At 44.8% G+C, this 27,241-nt stretch overlaps 1 protein-coding gene across 2 annotated transcripts in view; it reads left to right on the forward strand.

The window, feature by feature from the left end:
* INSC (INSC spindle orientation adaptor protein) overlaps positions 1 to 27,241 on the forward strand; it is a 1,941,980-nt gene that overhangs the window by 1,112,814 nt on the left and 801,925 nt on the right. For both annotated transcript variants that reach the window (XM_069623742.1, XM_069623743.1), the window contains exon 5: positions 23,975 to 24,098. In XM_069623742.1, coding sequence (XP_069479843.1) covers positions 23,975 to 24,098 — 124 coding nt within the window. The remainder of the gene's footprint in view (positions 1 to 23,974; positions 24,099 to 27,241) is intronic.

The following is a 27,241-nucleotide window of genomic DNA, read 5'->3' on the forward strand; positions in this document are numbered from 1 at the left end:
AAAGTGGATGCTTTTATTAAGGTGTGTGATGATTCACAAGCATTCGTCCCTTCTCCCCAAGGAGGAGCAGGGGTCTCCCCCTGTGAGGCTAGGGAGTTGATTCCACTCAACAAGCCCCTCCATGGTCGTGCAGTCAAGTGGGACCTCACCATGAGAGATCCCCCTTTGGGGACAAATTCATCTGTTCCTGTGATGAACCACCTACCATAGCCGAATACATAGGACTATCTGCTATAATCAGTAGTGTGAAATCTTTACATTTGGCTGACAGCAATGTAAAAAGAAAACCCATATGGAAAAAGAAAGGTAGATGTCTGTTTAACAAAAGACATATATTAAATTGGGATGAGTCAGACCAGGGAGAGAGGAGGAGAGTGCTCTGCGGGGAAGCCCCCATCATGCCTTGATGGAGGTGGAGCCGAGGCCGGTCATAGAGCCTGTGACTTTCAACAAGGTGCAGATGGCCAGTGCGAGACGCCAGATGGCCTATGTTTACAGCCACAAGGAAATCGTTATAAGGAGGAAGAAAGGAACAATGCAAATGGTGGTGGCATGGACACGCTTGCAGAGTAATGGGCAGGATGCCTGAGCAATGACACTAAGACTACTGTGGCGAGCAGCATGAATAGTCTGATCACCAGTGCCGATATATGTCACAAACCCGATGAGGAACTGAGAACTGGAAACCGATGAACGAGAAGAGAGAGATAGCTTTCTTGAGCTAGAGTCGAGTCCTGCAGGATACCCCCACATAAAGAAAGGACCAGAGGAACCGGGAAAAACGTGAGACTGCAGGGGGACCATTATATGTGTGGCGAAACTCCTTCCAGCGCTAAGGGCAAGAGAGTTAATATATGCCTGTGTATTTGGATGGGTATCATATGAAGAGAGAAACTTGTCCCAGTCCCGAGAACAATATATCACTGAAGAAACTGGTTAACAAGAAATGCTGCTTTCAAGTTATTGGCCTGCTTGTTGTACTCCTCAGCTGATGTAACTGGCTAATGGTTACACTATCCAGCGTCCAGTTAGGAAGGAAACGCGTTGCAAGAAGTGAACTGTTCCTGTCGGTGCTTTAGTAACAATCCTGCTTTTGAGCATGTTATCCTCCGAGTACAATTCTACGTCCAAAACATTGACGTTAGTGTAACTACGATTCGTCGTGAGCTTAATACGAGGATGCATGTCGTTCATCATTTCATAGAAGTTCTTCAACTCTTCTGCCAGGTTCCTCCAAATGCCAAATACATCATCTATGTATCTGGTGTAAAGCCCCAGATATCCTTGGCATCTTTCTGAGTTTAGGACAAATTCTGGCTCTAGATAGATCATTGAATCTGAACAAATTGTTGGTCAGCACCAGTTTGAAGAGAGTCATGAGAAACACTTTATCAGATCAGCCTTCCATATGTCCATGGAGTGCAGAAGCCGTTCTTTGGCATTCTCTTCCTGCTTTATGACCAATATTTGTGTATAAGGGTGGTACATCCATGGTAAAAAGTATATCACATCCTTGGACAAAGTCCATATCTTTCAGTTTCAGCAAAAAATCACTGGTGTCACGAAGATAGGTTGCGCTATTCTGTATTAGCTGTTGTATTGCCTTATCAAGATACTGAGCCACTGCTTCCAACAGACTCCCCATTGCCGCAATGATAGGCTGCCCTGGAGGGTCAATCACGCTTTTATGGATCTTGGCCAGCATATACACCACTGGCATAATTGAACTTTACATCAATAGGAATGCTTTTGTGTTTTCAGCTATTATTCCTTGATTCTCAGATTCCTCTACCACTTCTTTAATCAAGGCTTTTACTTGCCCGGTTAGATCGTATTGGAGTTTCATGTATGATTCCCTGTCATCCAACTGCCTTTTGATTTCCTTTAAAAAATCTTTCTTATCCATAAGGACAAGTACTTAGCCTTTATCGGCCGGTTTAAAGATGATCTCAATTGGGGATCCATTCCTTAAAGTCATTAGATTGGTGGAAGACACTGTGTTTGCAATATTTTATGGGATAAACTGCACTTATTATATGGTGATTTGAAAAGAATATTGATTTCGAAATCTTGTCAGGTGTTAGCAACCTGTGTGGATCAGTTTGAAATGTTTAATGAAGGTTGTTTTCTACTAAGCAGCTCTTTTTAGAAGATCCATTGTGGGTTAAAAAGAAATATTAGAATGGGATTGGTGCTATAACAAGTCCAGAATGGAAAACTATAAAAACTATCATAAAGAGTATTCTAGAATCGCATCCAGGGCATGGCGTTTGCCACAATCATTTTATAGACTCCCTTCAAAAGGCTTAAGGTCCATCTTTTTACTTTTATGGTTAAATGTGTTGTCTCCTACTGGAGGTTGAAGGACCGATTCAAGGTCTTAATCATGATCAACTAGGATGTAGACTTATGCCACCCCAGAGAAGGTCACTCAGCTAATGAGGTGGCTGGAAATGCGGGCCAACCACACAAGGCCTTTCCCGGGGTGGTGACATCTTGATTGTGAGGAGGTAACAGGGAGCCTCTGCCTGTTGCCTCCCAATGCACCCACCCCCACAAAGACATCCCAATCCCTTTCCCCTTTCCTCCCTCCATCCCCACTTACCTGCTGGACCAGAGCTTGTGCTCTGGTCCCAGACTCCTCCCAGCAGTGGCAGATATGGAAATGGAAAAGGGATTAAGTACCTTGTCCTATGGCAGTAGCCATCTTGTTTTTTCATAGGAGATTGCATGCAGTCCATCATCCATAAAACATTATAAAAGCATATTTGCACCCATTGTGAACCCTCAGGTGCGTGTGGTTATTATCCCCTTGTTGGCAGGGGGTGGGTGGGTAAATGGCCGTTATAAGCTCATAGCCCTCATTCGGGCCCTCGCTTTTCTCAGCCCTGCCTACGCTCGTGCTGGCGGGTCATTACTGGTCCTGTACACCTCCCGACACAGGGGTGATTTCTATAATAACGGGAGAGCAAATTTCAAAAATATAGGTGGTTTTAGATTTGGTTAAACAACGTATACAATTCCTTGAAGGAAAGATTCAATGTTATGTTATTGCAAAGCGGTTTTATAATCTTAATAGTTCACCAGTGATGTTGATGTGATCATGCATATTTTTCTTGTTGAGATACGTGGCACACATTAACTTTTATTAATAGTTTTATTAATTGTTGAACTGTGATGTATTTGTGTAAGGTTTATTTTAAACCAAAACATAATAAAATGTAAAAAATGTGAAATCTAAAATTGTACTTTCAAGGATTTGCAAATATGGACAATTAATATTTGTGACATGCCGCTAATCTCACCTGTTGTTATGCAAATGGTTTCTTGGGGACCGAAGACTGTCCGGTGCTGCAAAAAAAGAAGGTTTTGCATTGAACTGAGCAGTTTTCCAGTTCACCCTACTTCACCCTAGTAACCTTACTATGCAACTGCAGCTAATGGAGGTGGTATGAAATGTGTGTTTTGTATTCATAATATTTCCAGAGAACACCAGCAAACGCCTAAAAACGGTCCAGTCACCCCAAAGCCCTAGGAATCCTCACATGTTTGCTGGCAGTGCACTTTGAGTGTTCGGGCAGCAGCCTCAGGGTTGTACCCTCCACATGGAACCTTTATATTCAAAGTCACCGTAGCCCGGAAGTGCCTTCAAGGTTGCTGATTTCGCTCTACTATAGCAGTGGCCACCCAGGACGGAGTTCCACTTCAGCCCTATTTGTTTGGTTCTCTGGCACTCACATAGTTTGCCGAAAAGTGTTCCTGTCAATGGCAGATCTTACCCACAAGGTGAGACTCTTTCTCTTGAAGAGGTGTGGCTGTCCATCTGAGTAAGCAACACTGTCTGAAAGTAAACCCGACAAGATGAGCCCCAAGGGCAGGGGCCAGGATGCAGGGAAAACCCCAAAGTGAAAAAGCCCTGAGATGGTCAGGGGCAGCAGTAGTAGTTCAAGCAAAGAATCAGCACGTAGAAGCCAGGCAGTTGCAGTAGAAAACCAGGACGTCCACAACAATCGAGAGGAATCAATAAGAAAAACTGGAGGCTATGAAGCAGCAGAACAGTAGCATGGGATAGAGTGAGGAGTAATAGGGAAGAAGGGAATCCAAAGGAAAAGGGGGACAGAATTTCATTAGCACAAGAATCCTAACCGGAAGAGTAAGGAACTCGATTCTCACACCATAAGATGCACCATCGTATTCCACTTCCACAGAGATACAGCTGTCTGGCTGGCTGCCTCTGAAAACAGGAACCGGAAACACATCACTGTTGGCTACAGGTACCATCTTGGAATGAGCATGGCGGACGAACTCTGGGCCCATCTTTGGATGGGCAGTAATACGGAGCAGAGTGATCCATGGAACCAGCAGTCTTAGAAACTGTGCCATGACTGGAGAGTCCCTCCCCATGCCTCTGTGATTTTAGGTGGCCTTTCTGTGACATAAAGTGCTATATAAGTATCAGGTGCAATAGCCATGTAACACAGACAGATCTTAGCATAGGAAACCTGAGCAATGCTGCAACTTCACTCAGACAGTATAATATCAGAGTATTACTCAATTCACTGTTCTTTCTGAGTGATAACTATTTTGATGAATCTGGTCAATTTGTCCCTTCTCCCCAGAGCCACCACATGTGAGAATAGGGAGGTGAGCCCACTCAACAAAACCCCCCATAGGTGTCTGAGGAAGTGGGGCCTACCCGGGAGTGACGACCCCTTTTGGGGATATGGACTCCTGGTTTGAGAAAGAGCTCCTAGGACCAGACCCCTGTGTCCAGCTACATAACTGTGGCAAAGACTGTTATTAGTATTGAACTAATACCATCGAACAGTTGCACATTTTGGTTTTTTCCTCAAGGTAATGGTGATTTTCATTTGAACTACGCTGTTGGCAAAGAACACACCCCTTTATACTGTGACAAACTATTTAAACCCCCAAATAACTGTGAACGGAGAGCAATCTCCTATATAGGGTGAAGAATGAGCCCCACACAGGGACTCACATCTGCACAAGAGATGTAGAGGAGCAGGAGATGCTATCTTGCCTGTTACTGCCCCCTCACTGCCGACAGTCAGAGAAAAGCAATAAATGGGATCCCCTGTATAGTTCCCATGCCACATCGAGTGTATGAGAGACATTATGCACTCAGACAGCTATTCAGAATGTACCCTTGCACTCAAGGTGTGGAAGGAGGTTGCAGGAAAGAATGCTACATGGAAGGATTTCGCCTGCCAAGATGTCAGAATGCATCGATGAATATTATGGATGAACGTTAAAGTGAAATCTGACAATGACAAAGTGATGTAATAAAGAAGATATATGAACCTATACTAAAAAGATATGAAAAACACTAAGAGTAACATGTAACTAAAGTTAAGGTAATCATGGATTTAAAGAAGGTGAAATAACTTACTGACCAATAACTGTAAATACGCAGTAAGGCACGGTAGAAAGAAAAGATATAGAAGCTTGGTATCAAGGAAATGTAATGTGCCAAGGATGGCCCTAGTAGGAAAATGGACGCTGGCTCACGTTGAACTTAACCAAGCTACCTCAGAGACAGGCCGAGGATGTAGAATCAGGAGACGCAGGAAAACATTTACGTGTGCAGAGCCGACCAGTCAAGGTTAGTCCAGAGTTACCTTGTATGTAATACCTTCTCTGGGATCAACTACTGTTTCCCAGGGCAATAAAGTGAAATTGGCTTTACTTAGCATTGTACTTGCTAGATCTATCATACAATAGAGTGTTGGAGGGGTTACTGAGTATCCCCTGTGTGTAAATGCTCATGTAACATCTTTTATGTTACCCTTTCCACAATTGACTGGCTGGTGGCAGTGGTTTTGTTTTGAACTACCTAGGTTTACATTTACCGCAACCATTCGCGGACCCGGTAATGTTAACCGCGGGAGCCATCTTTTTCAAAATGGCATCCAGCCATCTTTACTAAAATGGTGGCCAGTCTTCTTTTTTCACCAGGTCTTTGTGGAAAGGTCCTTCTAGAGAGTTTCTTAGCGTGCCAAACCAGGTTTGGGCTCTTTTTTCATTTCCCCTTTGACAGGGTTTCTGAGAGAAACCCGCCTCTGGCACCTATGTGTCTGGGGTAGGCAGGAAGTGAAGGAGGTGCCCAAAACACCCTGTGCTTAGTCTCCAAGGAGACCCAAATGCATTCTGTGGTGATTGGCTGGCTGACTGTCCGGCAAGGACAGCCACCCTGCTGGGTGAGTGACAGCTAGGCTGGAATGAATGGGAGAGTACTGAATAAAAGAAGAGAACTGAACAAAAGGTGATTATTTTTGCTTGGAAGGCAGAGTCGACCACTGGAGGAAGGAACCGAAGAAGAGCTTGAAGAGGACGCCTGCTGCAACTCCTGGGCCATTGGTTTGCCCGGTGAAGCCCTGCTGGAGTGACTACTTGCCAAGTTTGCATCAACAGAGAAGCCCTGCAAGGGCGACCTCTTCCTTTGAGTTGGTGGAACCAATCAGAGTTAAGGATGCTATTTTCAAAGGATAAGCACAGATTACAAAGGGAGTATGTGGATAAGCTCTGAATGTGAGACATTCTTCATAGATGGAAGAAGATGAAAAGATCTGTGAGAGCCAAACTGTTGGTCAATTAAAAGTATGCAAAGCTCATGTAAGATAGAGTGAGCAATTCTCTAGAGGCTAAGAGGAGCAACAACACCCTGCATAATTAAATCAAATTACAGTAAATGGAAAGCTAAAATGGACACATTTGTGGTCTCTTCACGTTTGACTCAGAAATCGAAAACTAAGGCTATTCATTAGACCCTTCAGCTAAGATAGTGACATGCTCACATGCCCTTGAACTTTTGCTGATAGCCTACCAATGAGAGATGATGGACTAATTGGTAAATGGGGAATACTCTGATGGAATTCAAACACCAAGGTTTCATTTCATGTATGTGTTGCTAAGGAGCCAAAAGTCCAAGGTTGGTATAGTATGCCAACCAATCAGTGGGCTTGAGGGACAACCTAACGTGCAATGTAGTATGGACCAATCCACTGTTGTTTTGTTTGCTATGGTCAGTATTATACATATTTAGAGGTAGTTTGAGGCATGCCAAACAGATAAGGGGTAGCCAATGGTGCAACCCTTACAAGTTCTATAAGTAAATATGTTCCCTTAACCAATCCCTTCCCTTGACAGGTTTTGTATTATTCCACGTCGAATCACGTCATAGATGACGCATATTGGGGTATAAAACCTCAATGTAATCAAGCTTCTGTGTGAGAGTGCATGCATCAGTCTGATGTCCGGCAATTGACCCTGCTTTATTAAACTGATAATAAAGTAGTACTTTGCCATATTCTTTCCGACTATTTTGTCTGAGATCATTATTGTAATGCCATCTAGCACCAAAAGTGCTTCATGGTGCTAGAGCACACAGACGTTGTCGAGAAGAGGAGCCACCCCTGACTGGAAAAGCAGAGACAGGGGAACCCTAATTTTCTCTTGGGGCATGACCACAAGGCTGAAGCAGTAGGCCGGGGCCCTGGCAACCGATGTCGAGAACCGATCTCCGGTGAATATGCTAATCCCCGAGCTCCATATCCTACCGACATCTACAGTCAAGAGACACAGTTCTAGGGAAGCAAACGTTCCCACAGAGAGAGTATCGTCGAGAGGAACAGATACTGTGGAACATGTTGAGAGACCCTACAAGGTCACAGGAACCTTGGAATCCCGAACAAGTTGAAACCCAGTATGTGGCTGGGAAAGGAGTGCACAAACACATTGAATTGAGAGAATCTCTAAGGCTCTGGGAGCCTACTGCCAAGATACACAGTATGAGGGAAGGGAACACTTCAACTGAGAATGTACTGTTGAGAGGAACATACATTTTGAAGTAAGAATCAGAGAACCTAAAATGGCATGATGTCATGGGAGCCTGAGAATCCTGAATGAACAAACATTAGGAAAGAGAAAGAGAAGGAGAGAGAGAGGGAGAGAGAGAGAAATCTGGGAAGCTAACTAACCTATTTGCAAGGGACAAGAACCCTGTACAAACCAGAATGAATTGACAAAAATGAATTTGCATCCAAGCCAGAGAAGCTGGCAAGGTTACAAGAAGTCAAATAACCTGAATGAATAAGTATTATAAAGATAGTGAATATCAAATCAGGAGCAAGTCTTCCAGACAGCCACCAGTCTTTGGTAGTCCGAGAGACAGAGATTTGTTCACACGAAACTTGGAAGAGTAGCAGTTCGATTAAGGAACATTTTCTTTTGGTAAACCTAAGTCTGAACACAAGACCAGAATTGTTTTGAGGGAATATCTTGAACTTTTAAAAGACTTACAGTGTTGGGCTAGACAGAGGTCCAACCCAGAGACCAGCTCCCATGCTGCACCTCTCGGTTTCATTTCTAAAGTGGAAAGGCCTGTTAGGAGGTAGGATTTGGATCAAGTACATTTTATTCTGATAAGGACCCTTTCCTTTAGTGTAATAGGTAGGAAACCTCCCTCTTAGAAGTAGGGCAAGGCACGCATTTTTAATTTTATTTAAATAAAACATTATTAAACATGTCATAAAGTCTTCTGACTCCTCCTCCTGGTACTCCACATATTGTGTCAGAAGTGGGATTTTGACACCCTGACAGACTGAGCCAACCTCACCATTAATAACTGAGACCGACTCGGTCTACTTTCCTGTAGATGTAGGGCCTCGAGACCCCGATTGGCCAGAGGCCTATGGTCACCCTAACATCAACAGACATAGGTTGGGCCTCACCTTCCTCCCCTTAACATCCAAGACCATCACTGTACCCCCACTACCACTATCTCACTTTTCCTCATCACAGTACCCAGCTACCACCATGTGACTTTTCCTCATCACATTCCCACACTACCAAAACCTCATTTTCCTCATCACCATCCCGCACTTCCACCACCTTGTTAGGAAAGATTTCATATTGTAGGTAATTTTCCTTCCATGTGGCAACCCCCAAACTTTTTGCTGTTGTTTTACACCCTGATCTAGACTTTGCCAGAGAAGCGCAGCCTTCCGCCGCACTCCTCTGGGCTTTCGCTCCATTCGTACGGAGAAACTGACATGCCCTTAAGACAGTCAGTACCGGGAAACGTTGTTTTCCATAGTTCTTTTCTCATGTTGCAGCTGTCGTACAACATGGCACAAGAGGGCACTGTAAGCTAAGTTACTGCACTCTTGGGTCTCTAGTCATTCTACAGGCCCTAGAAACTCTCGATGGATTATAATGAACTGTGCAAGTATGTCACGGACGGGACTGGTGGCAGTGATCGTTTCTTTGTGTTTTGAACTCCCTTTTACACTGTTAACCGTGCTTCTCGCGTTTGGCCAAAATGGGTGGCCTGGCTTCCAAAATGGCCAGCCCACGAGGTTCTTTGTCCTGTCCGCTGACTGTCTTGCCCCTTCACCTTCCCCAGGTCGAGCCGACCTGGGGCCATCCTTATTTGGGCATGTACTTTGCTGCAAAACACCGATGCTTTCGCAGGCTTCTACAGGCCTGTTGTGAGCCTCCAGGATGTGGGCTGGGATGTCTGGTCCCAGTACACATCCTGCGTGCCAGAGAGTCTAGTGTGTCTTGAATGCCTGGGATCACCGTGGACCATGATAGGTCCACGTATGGTGTGAGTGTTTTGTGAGCAGATCTCCCATTGGGCCCTCTCCGTTTTGGCATGAAGGGAACCCTGGATAAGAGGAGGCTGGAAACACCACTACCATGTCGATCTCCTGAGTTTTCACGAACAAAGGATAAAGGAGCCAAGTATCCTGCAACTAAGAAGCTGAGTCGAGGAATTGCTGGTGACCCGCTTAAGGTTTGGTACCCTGCACTGCTGTCGTCCTGTGAGACCCCTCTGCTTCTGATCGTACGAGAAGGTCTGTACTGGCGCATCGACCCTTTAGAATAGTGGGAACAACTATTCTCGGCATCTTCACCAACTCCTGTACGTAATCCTTCGGAAGCGTCCCTGGGCCATCCAGCGGACTGACCAGCCTACACAGGAAGCTTGCTCTGTTACCGCCATCTGGCTGCTGCTGAAATCCGAGCCCTAGACACTCTCACAAGCTTCGCACACTTGGCGTTCCCAGGTCTGAAGTGAGAAGTGTACATTGGGCCTGGAAAACAAGCGGCTGCCGAGTTGCCCTGCTGAGGTAACCATCTGTGCGTGTTTGCTGCGTTTGGGACACCCTCGACCCTGACTTCTGCTGCTGTGGAATCTACACGGCGCCGAGACGTCCCTCTGATCTCATCTTTACCTGCCAGCGAAGAAACTAACTCGGAGAAGCCTTGGTCTGCCTGCATCAGGGACCGGTGAGTAGTCAATTCCCTGAACCGGTCTCCCTCCTGCAGAAGCCTGTGGCTTTCCCCCGCTGTTGAAAAGCAGCACCCCTTTCTCCGTACTCGCGCCCTGCTTCTGCTCACAAGTGGAGGCTGCGCTTGAGTAGCGGAGGTATGTTCGCCATCGTTTGTTCACCTCTCTGAACTGCCTGATTTCCCCGAAGAGACACTCCTTGGCCCGTTGGCACCCGAGTGTGCAGGTACTTTTGAGCACAAGGCTCCACTCTTCCTAGGCTCGGACTTCCTTCTAGTTAGGTGGTCTCTAATGTCGAACTGGGCCTAACGATTACTTGCACTGCCTGTTTTCCTCCCCATCTAGGTGGGCTGCATATTTTGTGCTCCTAACTCGTTAGACCCCTCGGTCTTGTATATATATTGTATTGATTGTGATGTGTTGGTTTACTTGAGGTTTATCGTGATTGTTTACTATGGTCGATGTTACAAAGGCCTTGTAACAAATGTGTGTATATTTTTAATATAACACCTGCCTAGAGTAATTTGTAAGCGTCCTTGCTTTGTGTGCTCATTGCAGGCTTTCAGTCACCCTCACCCCTCTTGAGACCTAGTCTTGACCGCCTCCATCGCTACCCTGATTGGTCTGGCTTGTCCAGAGGTTACCCTGTTCCAAGAAACTAGGCTGGCCTTCTGAACCTCTGCCCCTCCAGGACAGAGTTCAGAAATCCATCTTAACACACCTCACTCTTCATCGTCAGAGTCCCCCACTAGAACCACCTGATTCTTCCTCATCTCAGTACCTCACTACCACATCGCTCTTCCTCAACACAGTATCACACTACTACCAACTCAATCATCTCTGTCACAATACCTCCATTACCACTATGTCACTCTTCCTCGTCAAAGTCCTGCACTACCACCACCTCACTCTTCCTCATCACCGTCCCCATTACCACCATCTCACTCTTCCTCATCACAGTCCTCCAATACCACATCTCCCTTTCCTCATCACAATACCACACTACCACCCACTCACCATTCCTCTTCACAGCCCTTCACTACCACCACATCAATCTTCCACATCAAAGTTCCCACACTACAACCACCTAACTCATCCTCATCACAGCCCCCCACTACCTCCACTACCTCCACTTCACTCTTATTTGTCATAGTACCCCACAAAGAGTGATGAGAGTAACTCTGTAACCTATATGTTTTAGTTTTGCCTTCACTTCCCTCTTCCTTGCCCCTTTGCACAATAGCTATCCATGTCATTACCCCCACATACCTCTTCCTCATCCAAGTACCCAATGGTAATCTTACCATTAATCCACATTCCTCTTCCTTGTCCTTGTACACAATATTAATCTTACCTTTACCCCATGCAGTGAGTCAGAAAGACAATGTGGACACTCTGAGGACATTTCCAACCTGTGTTTAATATAGAATAAGAAGAAGGCCAAACCTTTCCTATCGTATGGGGTATTCCCTTTCTATTTTACTTAATAAAGTGCTTGTCAGTCTTCAGTAACAGTTCAAAGGAATAAGTGCACTGTCCAAAGCTAATGCTAACTGACTGTAAAACTAGTCAAACAAACTAAGGTCAAGAGAAGGACTCCCTTCTCCTCATGAATGCTTCTTGCAGTTTTCTTCTGTAATCTTTCTTGTTTCTTGTTAATATTCAATTTTCTAATGTTATCTCTTTACTTTCTGTACCAGTTACTGTAGTTCTCTCTGCAAACGTTTGGCTTTCCTTTCCTCTTTAATAATTACTTTCTTTGATCTTTGCCCAATTCTTTGATTCATAATAATGTACTCTGGGTAAATGTGGAAAGTATCTTTTACTAGGCATTGTTTACAATTAGACTTCAACCTTTCTTGCAGTAGTCTTTCTTGTATATCATTTATTCCTGAAGCTTCTCTGTCCTTCACTTTATAATATTCTTTCGAATGGATTGTGCCTCCCATTTATTCCTCATATATGATACCTCCTATATCCAGCTTCAGCTGCTTCGGAAATTAGTTTTGGCAGAGGCTGCTGTGCATAGATGCAGTCAACTCAATGTCCCTCAAGGGCCTCCATCTCGAGGATGGCGTGATTGAAAGCATATATGGAACACACAGCGCCCGTTGGCTTCAGTTCTGTTTTTCTGAGTAAATTATTGCTTTGTTAATTAAAGCACGATTCATATTATTATTTCGTAGTTATGAAATGTCACTGAAGGACCCACATAGGGTGTGTTTGTGTTGCCTTGTTGTGGCGCACAAGACCTTGGCCTATCAGTCATGTCAATCAATGACAGGAAAAGCTCTGAAGGAGCATAAAGGGAAATTGGTGGTAGGTAGACTCCCCAAAAAATCCCCTTCGACTACCCCATTGAAAAAACATTCCTCCGACGAAGCAAGGGGCGACTCTCCTTGATGGAAGAAAACTAAAACGTCAAGTCACAGAGTGGCTTTCATCACTCCACTTCATCGACGAGAAAATCGAGGAAAATGCATCACAAATCGCCTACCTTGTCCACCTTGTCCGACTCTTGCCTAGAGAGGAGTATATCGTGCCCTACTAAGGCCTCTACTCTGGTTGAATGGGAATCATTCAGGCAGGAAATTATTAACATTTTCCAGAGACAAACTCCCTCGAAGCAAGTAGGCCATGCTCCTATCGCACCTTCTGAAGCCAGTAAGGAAAGGGCTAGAGCCAAATCATGCACACCCTCGAGCCCGGGATGAAGGCCAGATTTTCATCGAGAGCCGTTGAGGCCTCGATGTTACGCTCACCTGGCTCCCACAGGGGCGTCGGTCGGATCCGGACAGCTGCGATCTCCACCAACGTGATGCGTAGTGCAGAGATGACTGACTGGACTGGCCCTCCTAATCTTGTCTGCGTGACCCGTAGAAGTATTCTCCTGCAAGTGGAGAGATGGATTTAGCCACCCGTGAATTCAAGTGATGGCACCCCTCACAGTCCTCCCAACTAATCACCTCGAAAGTGCCCTCTCAGCAATCTCACCTTATATTCTTGAAAGATGAGCTCTCCATCCTGCATGGATTGCAGGGGCGCGTTGATGCCAGTTACTTCACTCGTTTGAAGGCATGGGGGAGTTCCGGAGAGTATTGACTCTGAGGTTCCTGGCAAGGTCCAGTAAGTATCAAGTTCATACAGTTCAATATGTCCGATGTTTCACTCTTGTCCCCCCTTCCTTCCTTGTCTTGCAGCTAAGATCGTGAGAAGATGCCCTCGTGGCAGGTGGTGGCGCTCAGGTAAGAGTCTGTATTACCCGGCGCTGTCCGGTAAATGTTGCCCGTGTTTAACGTGTTGTTTTCTCTCTCTTTGCAGGTGCGGCACATGAAGATGTGGAGAGTTATAGAATAATGCCTCCGGTGGTAAATCAGCTAAGTCTATGGTGATAAGAGTTATATTTGTTGGTTTTCTCGGCTCACCTTGTTTTCTTTTGTCCCTCAGGTGCCGGAGTTCGGCGAAGAAATGATGGAGGCAGCACCGAATCGAAAGATGCTGCGAGGACTGGTGAGTATGGCACGGCGCTGCAGCTGGAGATGCGACGTGTACAGAAATGATGTTCTTTCCAGGTCCGGAGGCGAGATGGATCCGGAATCAGGTGAGGAATTCGAAAATAATTTTTCTAACCTTGTCCTTTTCTTTCCTCTTTGTTTTAGGAGCTCCAGATTCGAGGCGGGCGTGGCAGAAGACTGGATGCAGACTGCAGGCACGGTGAGCCTTACGCTGCTGGATGCAGAATAACGCGAAGCGTGTGCTGTTTTTCGGGCGTGGTTTAAATAGCCTCCAAAGTAGTTCCAGGTAAGAAGTTCCTTAGAATCACGCCCGAGTAAAAAATAGTCCCTGTTCTAAAATAGTCCCATGCAGGCCTCACGTTGGCTTACTAGCAGCACGGTCTGCATCAGGTAAGTAAAGTCTATGAGCCTGGCGCCTATGGCACCAGGACTGATTTCTATGATGAGCCTGGTGCCTAAGGCACCAGGACTGTACCCAAACAGCCCCCAGCTGGGGCTGTTGGGGTTTTAATAAGTATCTGGATGCCTGCTCCCAGAGCTGATGGGCTTGGTCCTGATGCCCGGGGGTAGGCATCATGACACTCGAGGCAATGAAAAATCATAAAAGACTACATTCAGGCATCAAAGTCTGTCATGGACCAAATCCACAAACAAGTCGATGTCCAAGACAGCGACTTCATTGACGCCATCAACACCAAAATCAAGTTTGTCGATGACTCCATCGGAATCTGACTCAAAACCATTGAAGCCATCAATGCCTTTACCGGACATTCAAAAATCCTTTAAACCATTGCCAAAAAAGGATTTTTTTAAATCTCTCTCATCAATTTATGAAAACTGAGACTTCACCTGACAGTAATACTCCGTTTGAATTACAGTATGGCACACCTATTGTTCCTGATAGTTTTATATCAGAGGAGTCTAGAATGCAGGACATGTGTGATATTTTACAATTAGCCAGTGGGGTGGACATCTCTCCAGAAATGGATTTTGGCAAGCCAGACCCGGTATCAGAGGTAAGCATGCACTGACCTGTTCTTCTGAATTTCAGCTTGTAGTGAATGCTGATCAGCCCAAAACAGCATCTGAGACCCTTGAAGATTACAGGGCAATTGAGCGCCATCCAGGATGTCAGCTGGGACGAACCCTCGCAGAGACGAAAAAACCCTTGCTGACGGAAGGCATAGCTGCAGAGAACATTTGTAGGTACGCCACGATTAAATGCACTTGCAGATTGGCAGTTGTGCTGATGTTCAGGAAGAGCCTCCAAAAAGGAGGAAATCTGATCAGGTGGTGCAGGATGAGAAAGAATCCATAAACAGAGAATTTGATAGAAAAGGACTAAGTTTGCAAGGAGAAGCGAGTCAAAAGGCATGCAGGACTAAGAGCTCCAGGAACTAGTAAGTTTGGGAGTTGGGAGATGCACAATGGCGATCAAGCTGAAGGCGGCAGGTGAGAGAAAGACTTCGGAGACAAAGTGTCTCAAGAGGAGTGAGATCAAAAGGTAGCACAAAGCTGAAACAGGGACTCCGGGAAATTGAAAAAAAAACAGAAAACAAGAAAGAAAGATCACATTAGAAAGCGCCAAAGCTTACAAGAATGAAGCGACGCATCCGCTTACCATCTTGCTACTCCTGATAAACTCTCACTGCCTTCCGGAGTCCATCATCAGTGTCTTGCTCCCCCTGTGGACTAGATCATTGTAGTTGATATGAGTCCATTGTGCAGCAGAGCTCCATCTTGGAAGAGTATTACAAAGTACAAATACAGTGCCCCTTACATTGTTGCCATAAGGACCGATTAGACAAGGGTCGTCTCCTGACACCCAGCATCTCACGCCTGCCCACCCATTTGAACAGGATGACCTCACGGATATCCTGGACAAAGGCCTGCAAAGGGATCCGATCCTACCATTTCATGTTGCTCTACAAAAAAAAAAAGTGCAAACTGGGAAGCACCAGAATTAAGTCCAGCAGTTAATAAAAATGTGACAAGAAATGTAGACCATCAAGTACTGACCCCAGATAATTGTCTAAACACCCTACCCAAGAAAGCCTGGTGGTGCAAGCAGCAACCTATACCTCAAGACAAGCTGCCTATCGGACAATTCCACCAGATCGGGATGATAAGCACATAGACTTCTAATCTAAAGGGCTTTTCTGCCGAGAGCATGACTCTCAAGTCTGCCAACTCTACATGTGCCCTTACAAAATGTACCTTCACCCTATGGGACTGTGTATCCATGGCGGCTGAACATATTCTTTAAGGGGAAGAAAGAGTTGGCTTCCTGGCCATTGTAAAAGATGGGAAAGAGGCCATATGCGAGTCTCGAAAGTCCGGTTTGGATTCTGCTGACAGTATCAGAAGAGCCATGACAGCAAGCACCGTGATACACAGGTTTGCGTGGTTAAGGAAGTCTGGATTTTCACCTGATGTGCAGTCTAGACTCTTTAATATGCATTTTGATGGGTCCCATATTTTTGCCAGCAAGCCTTGAGAAGCTGAAGACCATGAGGGCGGTAGCCAAGTCTCGGGTGCCGCCATCAGGCAGCTTCAGACTTTTAACCCCAGTGGACCTTCTTGGAAGGATAGATCCTTTTGCTACTACTCCTCAGCTGAAAGAGCAAGATGAATGGCTGGTCAAAGAGGCCAAAGAAGATTCCCTCGTGGTGGACTAGGGAGAGGTTCAAAGCCTGCCAAAGCAACAACATATTTACCATTAGCCACTGCTTCAGCCTCCTCAAAACCTCTCTGAGGTCTTGACACACGACACCCTGCTGGGACATAGAGTGTCTCAGCATCTGAAAGAATAGTGAGGCATTACTTCGGATGCTTGGTTATTAGAAACCATAGCTCAGGGTTACTGCCTCCTCTTCATTCAGAGACCTCTGAATCATACACCGGGAAACCATTCATTAAAGGTTCCAGATCGTTCCTTTTGCAGAAAATTCTGAGCCTGCTAGAGAAAGGTGCTATAGAGTCAGTACATGTAACAGAGAGGAACAAAGGATGGTATTCTCCATATTTCCTAATCCCCAAGAAGGACGGAGGACTGAGACCCATCTTGGACTTGAGATACTTGAACAAGTTCCTCGGGAAGGACAAGTTCCAGATGGTCGCACTTTCTCAGATCCTTCAGGTCGTCCAGCTCCAGGATTGGATGGTGTCATTGGACCTATAGGATGCTTATTTTCATGTGCCAATCCATCTCAAGCACAGAAAGTACCTAAGGTTTGCCATTGGTGGTTTTCGTGATCAGTTTCGAGTGCTACCATTTGGGCTGACATCTGCCCAAAGAGTATTCACCAAGCTGATGGCGATGGTGGCAGTGACCCTTAGGAGAGGGGGGTTTCCCGTTTACCCCTACCTGGAGGATTCTCTGATCAGGGCACATTCTCCCAAACCAGTCCTGGATCATCTCAGCATAACATTTCACTCTCTCCATAAACACGGCTTCTCCCTCAATTCCAAGAAATTCCTTATGAAACAATATCAAAAGCTCCAATTCATTGGGGCTGTACTGGATACATTCCTGGGAAAAACCTTGCCACCCTAGGTGAGGGCTCAACACATTCTGCAGATGGTCACCAAATTGCAGAGTGCCCAGCGTCTACCGGCTTTCAACTTCTTGAGGTTACTCATGGCAGCCTGCATTTTCCTGGTGCAAGAGGCTCTCCTAAGAATGAAATCCCTTCAATGGGCTCTCAGGACACAATGGTCTCAATTCTCGGGCAACATGTCAGACCTGCTTCAGGTTCCAAACAGTGTCACACAGGATCTCCTGTGGTGGGCCTGCGAGGACAACATTCTGAAGGAAGAACCTTTTTGGCAACTATGGTCGAATATAACAGTAGTTACGGATGCCTGAGTTGGGGAGCCCAAGCCAACAATCTGACAATCGGAGGTCGTTGGTCTCCATCAGAGTCCAAACTACATATCACCCTTTTGGAGCTGAGAGCAATGAGACTTGCGCTGAAGGCTTTTCTCCCCTCTATACGGGGAAAGAATGTTCTGATAATGACAGACAACACTGTGGCCATGTGCTACCTCAACAGGAGAGCGGAGTATACAGAGGCGGACACTCTGAGCAGGCAGGGGACAGTCTCTCACAACTGGGAACTATCTCAGGAAGTACTTCAAGAGATCTTCACCCTTAGGGGAACCCCTCAAGTTCATCTGTTGGCGACCAGTGTCAACTGGAAGTGCGAACTGTTCTGCTCCAGGGAATATCCCTTAAGAAGAACTCTAGGGGACGTGTTTGTAGGGGATTGGGAGTTTGCACTTCTGTACGTGTTTTCCCCTGTTCCCGTCATTTCTCATGTGACATGCCCATCTGCCTTCCAAAACGTCTTCCACATAGAGAGGACCATCTGCCCTGAGAAGAGGGTTAGGTTCTACATCCAGAGGTCAACAGGCTCAACCTTCATGCTTGGTTTCTGAGAGGTTGAGATACAAGGATTGGAACTTCCCAATGATGTAATGGAGATCTTTCTTTCGGCCAGAAGGCCAGCAACAAAGTCTTTGTACTGCTGCCGTTACTCACAAACACGTTCCCTTCATCTCCTTTTCAAGTTCCTATTTGGGACCTTATGCTTGTTTTGACATTTCTCATGTGTGCACTATTTGAACCACTACATTCATGTCCTTTAAGACTACTAACATTCAAAACCATCTTGTTAGTAGCATTAACATCAGCCCTTATGGTGAGTGAATTGCAGGCACTATCTTCTAAACCACCGTTGTATGGTTGTTTATAAGGACAAAGTCGTCCTTAAGGTCAAACCTTCATTCCTACCTAAGTTTATATCAGATTTTCATCTGGGACAAAGGTTAGTATTACCTACCTTTTACCCACCAGCTCATCCTAGCAAGGAAGAGCAAAGGTTACACACACTTGACCCAAGAAGGGCTCTAAGTTTCTACATTTCAAGAATGTCAAAGTTTCGTCTAGATGACCAACTCTTTATAGGTCATCGACTGGGACAGGCTGTAACTGAACAAATATTGTCTAGAAGGAATATATTAGCTATTATTGAATGCTATAGACTGGCTGGGAAGATCCAACAGAAGGATTGAGAGCCCATTCCACTAGTAGCATGGCTACTTCTGCTCTGCAAAGAGGGGGTTCAATAAAAGATATTTGTGAAGCAGCCACTTGATCTACCATTCACACGTTTACAAAACATTACTGCCTTGATTCCACCTTCATTCAGTTCATAACAAACCTTGATTACACAATTCGTACTCCCTCAGCCAAAACTAATACTGCTTTGGGAGTCTAGCACAGATGAGGAATACGTGGGAGGACACAATCCATTCAAAGAACAAGTTACTTACCCCTGGTAACGTTCTTTCATCTGGGTGTGTCTCCCACTTATTCCTCATCGCCCCTCGGAGCCTATCACACAGTAGAATTTCTGAGAATTACACTTTACGCTCCTTTAGAGTCTGGTATGGTGTAACCACATTAATGCTGGTAGTTCTACTGTAAGAAAAGCACGAAAAAATAGAACTGAAGCCGACGGGCGCTGCACGTTCTGTATATACCTACAATGACTCCATCCTCGAGATGGAGGCCCGCGACGGACATTGAGTCAACCGAACCGACGCACAGCGCCCTCTGCCGACATTGTTTTCCAAAGCAGCTGAAGCTGGATATAGGATCATAGATGTGGAATACTTGGGAGGAACATCCAGTCGAAAGAAAGTTACCAGGGGTAGGTAACTTGTTCTTCTCTGTTGCATTCCCTTCAATGCTCAAGATTCCTGAGGCTTCTCTGTCCATGCACTTGCAGTTTGACTTTGACCGTGCACTTTAGCTAATGATTCATGTTTATGTATATGCTTGAGATTCACTACAGGGAGAATGTGTTGTAACCGTGCTTTTATGGATTTTACCTATGTTATACTTCGGATCTTATGTCTATATTTTGGATATTTGCATTTTGAACCTGATGGCTCAACCCGTATAAAGGTTTACAACAACAACAATGTTCTTTCTCTGCTGTGTTCTCCTCAATGTTCAGGATTACTCTCTTTGGCCCTTGTCAAATCCTTTGATTCAGGCTAATATAACCTGGGTAATCATGGAAAGTGTCTTTTTTCATGTGTTGTTTGTTTTCTACGAAATTATGCTTCAACTTTCTTGGTGTAGTCTGTCTTGTATATGGGTTACTCCTGAGGCTTCCATGCTCTTCACTTGAGAATATTTCTCTGTTACGTTCCTCTCAACATAATTTGTGTAACTGTGTTTCCACCTATTTGCAGGACAGTGTAAGCCACGCTCCATTGATCCCTCTCTCAGAATTACTTATAATCTTTCTTCCTATAGCCACACTTTTCATGCTCATCGGATTTAGTTTTATGACTTTGTTAATTGTACTAAGATGAGTCTCTATGCTTGCATAATGAGCCTCGCTCGGCCTCCTGGTTCTCACTTTCTCCACTCGCCTCTGCTTCTCACTTTCTTCATATGCTGGACTTCCAGCGTGTGTTTCCTGCATTCAGAGCACTTTTGAATGTTGCAGATTCTGTGGCTTTTTCCAGCTCTGCCTCCTACAGCTCTTAAGCCCTGAAGGGGTCTCCCCTGCCTGAGTATGCACTCCCCTCTCCCTGCTTCGTTTGGCCTGCAGTCTTTCTTCAATCCCCTCGTCCCAGTTGATTGGAGATTTTTATTTAAAGAGACATTTACTTTTCCTTCCTGGTGATGGCATAAATAGGTTTCTCTGGACATGGTTTAGGGAGTTCCTCACAGGAACAGAAGTCCTTGTCTCCAAAGAAGGAGTCTCTCCCAGTGAGGTCCCACTAGTCTCTAACCCTAGAGAGGGTATTGTGGAGCAGGCTCACCTCTTTAACTACATAGAAATGTCACATCTCACTCAACCACCTTGGTTGCAGTGTACCTACACAGTGGCCCCTAGTGGATTAGATCACCCTTAAGGAAAGTTATGACATCCGAATAGTTGGATTTGTAATTCGGACAGTCACGTGTCTGTTTTAGTACAGACTACCTGTTGCAGCCTCTTATGGCTCGGATATATGCTATTCTGCTATTAAAGAATAACACCCTTTACAGCGCGCTGTAATTCATTCAATATGACACAGATAGATTGATTATGAAGTACCAGCAAGTCACACAAGATTGGAATAACGTAGACAAGCCGTATAGTATGAATAACGTGGATGTTGAAATTACAGGACCAATGGGACTAAAGCACAGAACAGAAGTCCTTGTCTCCAAAGAAGGAGTCTCTCCCAGTGAGGTCCCACTAGTCTCTAACCCTAGAGAGGGTATTGTGGAGCAGGCTCACCTCTTTAACTACATAGAAATGTCACATCTCACTCAACCACCTTGGTTGCAGTGTACCTACACAGTGGCCCCTAGTGGATTAGATCACCCTTAAGGAAATTTATGACATCCGAATAGTTGGATTTGTAATTCGGACAGTCACGTGTCTGTTTTAGTACAGACTACCTGTTGCAGCCTCTTATGGCTCAGATATATGCTATTCTGCTATTAAAGAATAACACCCTTTACAGCGCGCTGTAATTCATCCAATATGACACAGATAGATTGATTATGAAGTACCAGCAAGTCACACAAGATTGGAATAACGTAGACAAGCCGTATATTATGAATAACGTGGATGTTGAAATTACAGGACCAATGGGACTAAAGCACTCAAGACATATAAAAGGAAACATATCCTTACCTGAAGGGAGAGAAGAACTGATATGAATTTAATCAGCTGGAGGATAGACATACACATGGACACCACTCCTGCTGCGTGGAGCTGCCGCTGCTTGAAATCAGGACCACAGCCCGTGTGTGGTGGGCAGGGAGCCTGCACAATGCTGCCAAGCCCAGGAGCACTGGCAAACCAAGAGCCATTCCATTGCCGACAAGGTAGAAGACAGGTGTGCTGGAGAACAGGTGCCCGCAGATGGAAATACTGAACCAGCATCCCGATAAGGAGGAGACCACTGCCGACGGAGCGACCACCCCTCACAGGAGAGAAGACTTTGGAACAGCAGGTATGTGGTGTGTGAGCCAGAGAGGTGGGAGGGAGGCGAGCTCCATGTTGAGCCATGAGAAGTTCCCAATACTGTGACTTAGAGGCTCTACAGGCCCAGTGAAGAAGCCTGTGTAACTTAAATAAGGGGAAGCAATATCCCTCAAGACCATAAGGAACCCTAGCAAGCAGGGTACAACCAAAAATACCCCAAGGGGGAGAGCCAGAAGAGTATACACCAGAGGTGGGTGTGAGTCAAACCGAGCAGAGGAGAAGATCAAGGGGGTTCTAGGTAAACCGACAAGTTCGATCACAAGAGAATACAGCGTTGAGACACAGAGGTCCGAGTGGACCAAATAATCGAAGCGATTTAGAAAAGCCAAAGAACATTAATGAATGGTGGGAAGCAGAATCCATAGGTCCAAAGAAGACTACCAGAAGTAGCAAGAAGGTGAACTGGTCCGAAGGGTAGAACCAAAGGCACAACCAAAATTCCCTTCAACTCTACAAAACCCATTGAAACAAGGGAGAAGTGCTGTGCCATGTACATATTCACTTTCTTAGAAAGGGAACCCAATCATAGCAATAGGGCTAGTTGAGGGACTTTCTTTCTGTTTTTGTAAACACTTGTCCAGTTGTCTGAGTCCTACCTTCTGCTCATCACAGTACGTACTACCCTTTATAAATACAATTCCTAACTATGGGCCTCATTACGAGTTTCCCGGTAACGTACCTGTGATTCTGTGAAGCTGGTGCACCATTTCCAGAAACCGCAACCACAGGATCACTGGCACTTCACAACCCGGGGGGAGTGCACAATCTGGCAACCGGTGCTCTGTTCCCATCGTTGCCTCATTTTCCCAATCAGTGTCTAGAATGGAGCCTTCGCCTTTGTTGTGAATGCCCCCTGACCCCACCCTACTCCCTCCTTCCATATGGTTTTCCTTTTTATTGTGTAGTATTAAGTGCCCTAGACATTTTTGTATTTACTGCATACAACTTCTTTCATGAATAAGTAGGGTACTTCACTTTCAATATCTGAAGTGTCAGTTACCTATTGTGTTAGTATAGTTGTTTCATTACATGTACAGAACAGAAATTACCCTTCAATTCTTGAAAGTACTGTCCACCCTAAATGAATATCACATAATGTCTGACTAACTGGGTAAAGTGTGACAACATTGCAGGTTAACTAGCAATAAATGTTCAGTAAACATTGCATTTTCTTCAGTTATTGGAAAATGCACCTCCTGTATTTTATTCATCTTAGATGCATCTGGGGAATAAGCAATGGCTCATTGAACTCTCTCTGAAATTAGACTGTGTTTACAAGGAATGCCTATATTTTCAATGTAGGGAATAATCTAGGATCACATGATTGCTACAGCTCCTCCTTAATTTTATGTTGGTGTTCTTCCATGGTCTCTAGAAATAAAGACACACACAATATATCGTCAGACTGAATGAACCAGAGACTGAGGCATGTAATATAAAACAGGGACATTGCAAATGATTCTGGAGTCACCTGTGGCCGCAGTAAGCCCACTTTTGACGATTTTAAGTGCAGAACCCCCCTCCCCACCCTTCCCGAGGTCCATCTCCTCTGGTCCATCCCACCACACCTGGTGGACAGAGTGTTTCTTTTCTTATGAGTTCAGTTGCTACAGAAGGCAGGATAATGGCAGAACAATGGTATCTTTCTTATTATCCAAATATTAACTTACATTATTTGTCACTTCATCTGAAAAAATGTAACCATAGAAGTATTATGGCTTCAAAATGTATGCAATGACATCCACGTTTTTAGGAGTGACATTTTACAGCTTCCTTTGCCAAAACGTTGCCTGACACGCTCAGTGGTAGTTTACATAATTGTGTAACAGACATATCCTATAAAATATGTCAGGAACTGAGACCAACAGTCTGGATATAGTTGTACATGTTTATTCATGGATGCCAGGCATTTTTTAAGAGGTAATATTCTTGAAACATAAATGTTGATATATAATTCTCCCATGGCATGTCTTGTATTGCAAAACAGAAAATGAATAAAATCTAACTGTAATATATCTATATGTTCTTTCATATTTGTTCATTGTTCGTTATTCAATTCTTGTGAATTTATATTTCAGATGCTTACAGATAGAAGATGAAGATATGCTGAAATCAATGAAAGCGATAATACACGAAACACTCACTTGTGTTGGACAATATTTTGGAGAAGTTATAGAGCTGGCACTAACACAGGAAATAAAGGTGAACGCTATGTAAAGAAATGTTTCATTATCTATGTAAAACCTTTTCTTAAGACTCGTGATAACACTAATTGAGTAAACATGTAAATTCAAAGCCAGTGTTTTATTAAATACCCTCTGATTGATAGTACTTATGGTTTAAATGAACACATTGTATAAATGGATCCTTTAGATGTATTAACATTCGATATAGGACACCACGGCCTTTCTGGCCAATCAGGCAACATATTTTTCATTAGGGAAAAACAGAATCTGTACTGTCATCACTAGTGGTAAATGGAAAAGGCTAAAATGGGTTAGTAACATCCATAGCATAGCTTAGTGGATGAGGTTCCAGTTTTTGACCTGGAGGTCGCAGATCTGAATCTTAATGGAACTGGCCTCGTGCACATTGATGCAACTTTATGGGGCCTATTTTCTGAAACGTAATATACTTTCTAGTTAACATGCATAATTTGTGTAAAATATAGATGGATATCTTTTTTTGGGACGTTGACAAATATATTATTACTTTTAAACACATAGGAGCTCATTTTAACGAAATTAGTAATTTGGGAGCGAGCCGAGAGCTGTTATGTGTTGACATACATGTAGGCGGCTCCCGGCTGCGACATTTCTGCCATTTGCACGACCAAGTGCAAAAGTGCAGGACAAAAAGCAGTGTACACACGTGTATGCTGCCTTGCCCTGCACTTTTGCACTCTCCCGTGCAACGTGAGTAAACGCTGCTAGCAAGTGCACATTCCAGGCAACGTTTACCTTTAATTGAAAGCGCTGCTTGGCATGCAGGCATTGCAAGCGGTGCTCACAATTACAATTAGACGTTCCCTGACATGCTCGCATATCAGGCGACGTTTCATTGTAATTGTACACGCATCCTGCCATGCGAGCATGGCAGGCAGCATGTACAATCGGTTCTTATGGGGTCCGCCTGCTTTATGCTGATGCATGAAGCAGGCGCACCCCATAGGGATCTCCAGCATGCCGGTGCAAATAATGAAGCATTTGTAAGGTGGAGAGGAGGGAAGAAAGCAGAAATGCAAGGTGTATTCCGCCCCTCCTCTCCGCCATACAAATGATTGAATATGTGGCGTGGCCTGATGGAAACTCATTAAAGCCTTACGCAAGTATTTTACGCATTTCAATCAGGTTACCTGATTATGGAACATGAGCTCCACACAGATATTGCTGTGAATGACGTTAAGAAGTCTTTCTCTGATTAGATATTCATGAAGGTCTTCTTGCTCTTCAAAATGTTAAATGACCATTGAGGCATTAGTGTACTTCTCCTTTTCAGTTTCTGTTTACAAGCCACCATGGTATTCCTCAACAATTCTATAACTTATTTTAAAGCCTCAATATAGAACTCTGTAAGCCTCTGATTCTCAACATTCTGCAGCTTCTTCAAGAGGAGTAAAGTGCTTCAGGTAGCATTGATGTTAGTTTGTAGAGAATAGGATATTATTGAACTGGTATACCATTGAGTCCTGCACTACACTACTTACTTTTGCAGGTATCAGAGGAACATGATTTATGCAATACTCAGTGTTTCTTACTGACAGCTGGCTGGTTTAACCACAACGGGCATCATTATGAGTTTGGCGGTAACCCACCAGTGCTACCAGCGAGTTGCAGCCAAACTCGCAACACTGTTCCGCCGCCTGATATCCCAGTGCCACAGGAACATTACAAGCTGGGATATCAGGCGGCGGAAAGTGTAAGTCCCCATTCCCGTGAATGGGGACAGAGAAGCACCATCACCGCTGCTAACGGTGACGGCGCTTCCATGAAAACCATGCTTGCCAGGGCCGGTGTCCCCGGCAGGTCAGACCCACACGGAGCAATGGCCCCTGCAGGCATAGTTGTAGTCTGGCGTTCCGGAAAGGGTGCCGGTAAATTGCTACCAGTACCCTTATTTCCAGACAGCCAGACTTAGAATGAGGCCCAATGAGACCCTTCATATGCTTGAGCATTTGTGAGAACAGTGCAAAACTGGGGCCACATGCAATAGCCAGAGCCGGCAACTGCTAGTTGCCTACTCAACATTTACAGAGTAGAACATGTGTTGCAGCCACTTGAGGAGACCAACAAAGCCGGTTAGCCTGTAAAGGTGCATCACTCAATGAGGTGCTCCCAGTAGTGTTTCTATCGGAATTAAAACTATCCAACATAATATATGAACATGAACTGTATGGTGATGCAGATTCAGCACAAGTGCCTATAAAAATGTGCTCCCAACCTGCAGAATGCATGCATTTTTAGGATGCAAGTGAACATGGAGTTCCTCCTGGCATCTTTCCTTGACCCACGGTTTAAAATCAAATAACTATCTTTTAAGCAGCATGTGCTTGAGTATGATGAAAATGCAGGGGGCTGTCATTCACAAGAGGACATGGTAGCTGTGTATAAGGATTCATGGAAGCACTGTAAAGAATGGAGCAAGTGCAGAGAACCAACAGTCGCAGATCAAGAACCTAAGGCGGAACTCCGTAAAAGCATAGTCGTTTATCGGAAATTGCACAACTCCTGACTCTAGTTCAGGCAGCACCAATGTGAGTTTTCGGATGGTGGAAAAATATAAGCAGCATGGGACAGACGTCTCTCATAGACTGGCTTGCTATCTGCTTCGGGGTCCCAACGAGAATCTCTTTTGCCAAATGCATGATTGATGGGCTACTGATTGATGGGCTACAACTTGAGCATTGGGCAAAATGGGCCAACATATTACTGTGCTGCTTCTTCAGCTGAAGACTCTTGGCCCTTCCTCTCCTGTGAATTCCCTTACATGCCAGTATCAATGTAAACATATAACCAGGTGGATCCATCATATACACAGGTATTGCCATCATTATTCCAGGCAGGCACCGCTTTCATATACCTAAACAATCAATTGTAGGCTAGATAGCGTGATTGAACAGTTTCCTTTCTTTGTTTTTCTTTGTTTTAGTGAGTCACCGTAAGTGGAACAGTTGTGCACCAATGAGGATTCGAGGTTTGCCATGACTATGATGCCTGATTGCATCTCACTGATTATTCTCAATGTGGCTGCAGAATACCAGTGGTTGTTCCAGGTGCTAATCGCATACAATGGATCCCAACAATTCAAACTGAACTACTACGTCTGCGGTGGGCCACAAATTGAGC

This window comes from Ambystoma mexicanum, chromosome 11 (genome assembly GCF_040938575.1).
Source record: "Ambystoma mexicanum isolate Mex_15411 chromosome 11, UKY_AmexF1_1, whole genome shotgun sequence".
Lineage (NCBI taxonomy): Eukaryota > Metazoa > Chordata > Amphibia > Caudata > Ambystomatidae > Ambystoma > Ambystoma mexicanum.